The sequence below is a fragment of the Macadamia integrifolia genome, chromosome 7 (assembly GCF_013358625.1).
Source record: "Macadamia integrifolia cultivar HAES 741 chromosome 7, SCU_Mint_v3, whole genome shotgun sequence".
Taxonomy (NCBI): domain Eukaryota; kingdom Viridiplantae; phylum Streptophyta; class Magnoliopsida; order Proteales; family Proteaceae; genus Macadamia; species Macadamia integrifolia.
In genome coordinates this window covers 26344265-26347376 of record NC_056563.1, presented here as the reverse complement: position 1 = coordinate 26347376, position 3112 = coordinate 26344265, and the positions used below count along the sequence as shown (strand labels likewise).

The window sequence follows — 3112 nt, the reverse complement described above, 5'->3', positions numbered from 1 at the left end:
TTTTTTAATGGGGGAGGGAGGGGGTTGTACGAGTCCACAGAAGTTGGGCCTCTCCCTAAGTGGGCTAGTTTTAGAACTGTTAAATAGTTACAAGTTAATGGTTCTATTTAAGAGCTTCAATCTGATCTGCCTGGTTACGGCCTATTGGCATTTGATCTTATACCTTCGTTACTATAATTGGTCCTTTCTCTTAAGTCCTACCAATCATTAAAGGTGGAATGGGCCCCTTCTCTAAGCTTATTTTTTCCTTTGGGCTAGGTCTCCATTGTGAAAAGAGTGGCTTTAGGTCATCGATCACATCCATGAATAGCCCAGTGTGGCCCAAAGCCCACCTTTTGAAAAATTCATTATAATGTTAAATTTAAAAGTATAGTTTGGAGAGGTAAAGTTGATTATATCTCCACAGTGAAGAAAGAAAGTAAAAAAAAGAATTAATCTTACGAAAAAAAAAAATTATGTTCATCTTTCAACATGATTATGTAAATTATTTTTTTTTTTTCATAAATTTTCTTATCAAATTTAGTAATGACGATTTGTAGATGTAATTTTTATTTTATTTTTTTAAATCGAAAAGAGTTGGAAGCAAGAAAATAAAATTAAATAATCAACTATGAAATAGTTTGGGTTTTTTTTTTTTTTATTATTAAACCCAAGTAAAACCCAACCCTAAAAAACAATGCAGAAGATAATGGAAAACAATAACAAGCAATGCACACATGTTTACAAGGTTCGGCAAGATTGCCTATGTCCTAAATGAGATGAGATTCTGCTTCACTATCAATGGATAATAGGTTTATAATGCTCGTCCTCACACCTCTCTAATAATTGCTTGCATTATAGAGAAAAAAAACCTCACTATAAATATATATAGTGAAAAACTCTAATCCAAAAAGTACAAAACTACCCTCAAATAAAAAATTCGAGTCGACGGCCCTTCAGCCTGTCAAGGGCTTCTGCATCAATATTCCCTAGATTAAATTGCGACGGAATATAAGACATTATACACCAACAAGTAGAACTCATGACCTCTTAATTTTGAGATGTTGGTCTTTGCCAATTGAGCAACCCTCTTGGGGTTGAATGGTTTAGAATTAGTGAAATAATGGTGTAAGAAGGTAATGTGTATTATATTACGAAAGTTTATTTTTTAGGTTTGAAAATTTCGCTTCCCTTTCTTTTAATTTCCTATGGAATCAAATGGAGTTGTCATTTTTTCTCCCATCAAAGTTATGAGGGGATCATGTAAGATATCATATCCTTTGCACGTATGTCCACCTAAAATGTGCAGGTGAGCCCCAAGTTGGATCTTCTAAACAAACATTCTCCTGCAAATACATATGAGGATCCAACGCTTATCTCTTTTGCTTTTGTATAAACCCTCTCTTCACTCTATAAGTGGCAAAAAAGTGGAATAGTGTTGGAATCTCACATGTATAAGTCGAGTAGGTGAACATACGTGCAAGGGGATCTTGGGATTTTTTCGATTAATTGTAGCATACTCCTGGTCCCCACTCTCCACACCTGATGGTCAATCTCCATTAGCGCAACAAGGCGTTTGGTGTGCACTCAATGGTCAGAAATGCTCAGACACGGAGTTAGATGCGCACTGGACTTCCTATTGCACCATAGTGGATCCAAGTCCTACTCGATGGATGGAGACGATCCGGGCTTTCCAGTTTCAACAGGGACACGGAAAGAGTTTTCATAACAACATATTCCTTTCGTGTCCTCTCACGCGCTCTCGCGCTCTCTCGCTCTCTTGCAGACAATTGAATTGCTTTGTTCATCTGCGGACTCGTGGCGACCAAACTCAACCAAATCAATCTTCTCTGCAAACGGGACAGAAGAACCCTAAAATTCAGAGATGATGCAACAGGGAGATTACGGCTCTCCTTATTATCAACAATACCATCCACCATCTCACTTTCAAAACCCTAACCCTAACCCTAACCCTAACCCTAACCCTAGTCCTCCTACCTCAATCGATCCGCAGCCCAATCCTTTGCCGACGACCTACGCCTCTGCACCTCCTTTCTCATCCAACCATTCTTCATCATCCGATTTCCCTGGCTTCTCCTCTCCTTACCCTCCCTATTCCCAGAACTCCGATCCTGTTTCCACCCTCCCTTCCAGCGCACCTTCCTATGCTCAAAACCCCAACTTCCAGTTCATCAATCCCTCCCCTCAGCCTTCTTCTCCCTACCTGTCTTTCCCTCCGGCACCGGCACCGGCACCGGTACCGGTAGCAGAGCCCCAGGCGCCTTATCCACCGACGCTACAACAACCTTCCTATTACCCAGCGTATGATCAGCATCTGGCGTCTACGAATTATGGCCCTTCTCCACCCCCACCCTCTTCGATTCCTCCAACCAACACGAATCCATCGTTCTCGGCGCCATACTCGACCTCCTCCTACACCCAACTCGGTTCTTCGGTGCCGCCCCACATGTACGATAATGCTTACGATGGCGGCGTGAAGTTCGATCATGGCGTCGGTGGTGGTGGTTATCTCGATGACAATTCCGCACGGTATGGAGGTCAAGGCCTGTATGGTGGAAGCCGGTCTGATATGGGGTCGGATTTCCACGACAAGAGACCCGACAGCGCTGCCCATTACGATCGAGGTGGTCTACGTGATGATGCCGGCCATGGAGATGGTGTCTATGCCTATGATGGGGGTAGGATGGAGCCCTACGGTGCTCGAGGCACTGCCCCCAAGTCATCAACTTGGTCGGCGACGGCTTTTGATGATTATGGGAGATCCTTGAGCTTCCCCTCGTCCGGGAAGGAACAGGTGACTTCTGTTTCTGCCAAGATTGTGAGAGCTGTTCCAAAGTCAGAGGCGCAGCAGGACGTCAAGAACGGAGTGCTGAAATTCAGGGTTAAGCTTCTCCCCGAAGGCTCGAGTCAGGGGACCATGGATGTTCTTTGCCAGGTTCGTAACACAAAACTCCACCTGTACACGACTTGATAGGGGTAATTCGAAGTTATTAATTGGTCTCTGTTGGTGTCAGAATTTGGTTACAACTTACGCAGATAATTAGGTTAGACTGATCGAAAGATAACATCTTTATGTCCTAGCTTTATGTTCGGTTCATTGTTTTTTTTTTTT

The 3112-nt window shown here is 43.0% G+C and overlaps 1 protein-coding gene across 1 annotated transcript in view; it reads left to right on the top strand.

Annotated features, from left to right (window-relative positions):
- The first annotated feature begins 1604 nt into the window (after nt 1–1604).
- LOC122085215 (protein FREE1-like) overlaps nt 1605–3112 on the top strand; it is a 12355-nt gene continuing 10847 nt past the window's right edge. The window contains exon 1 of the mRNA XM_042653693.1: nt 1605–2935. Within this exon, the coding sequence (XP_042509627.1) occupies nt 1865–2935 (1071 nt within the window). The 5' untranslated portion in view covers nt 1605–1864. The remainder of the gene's footprint in view (nt 2936–3112) is intronic.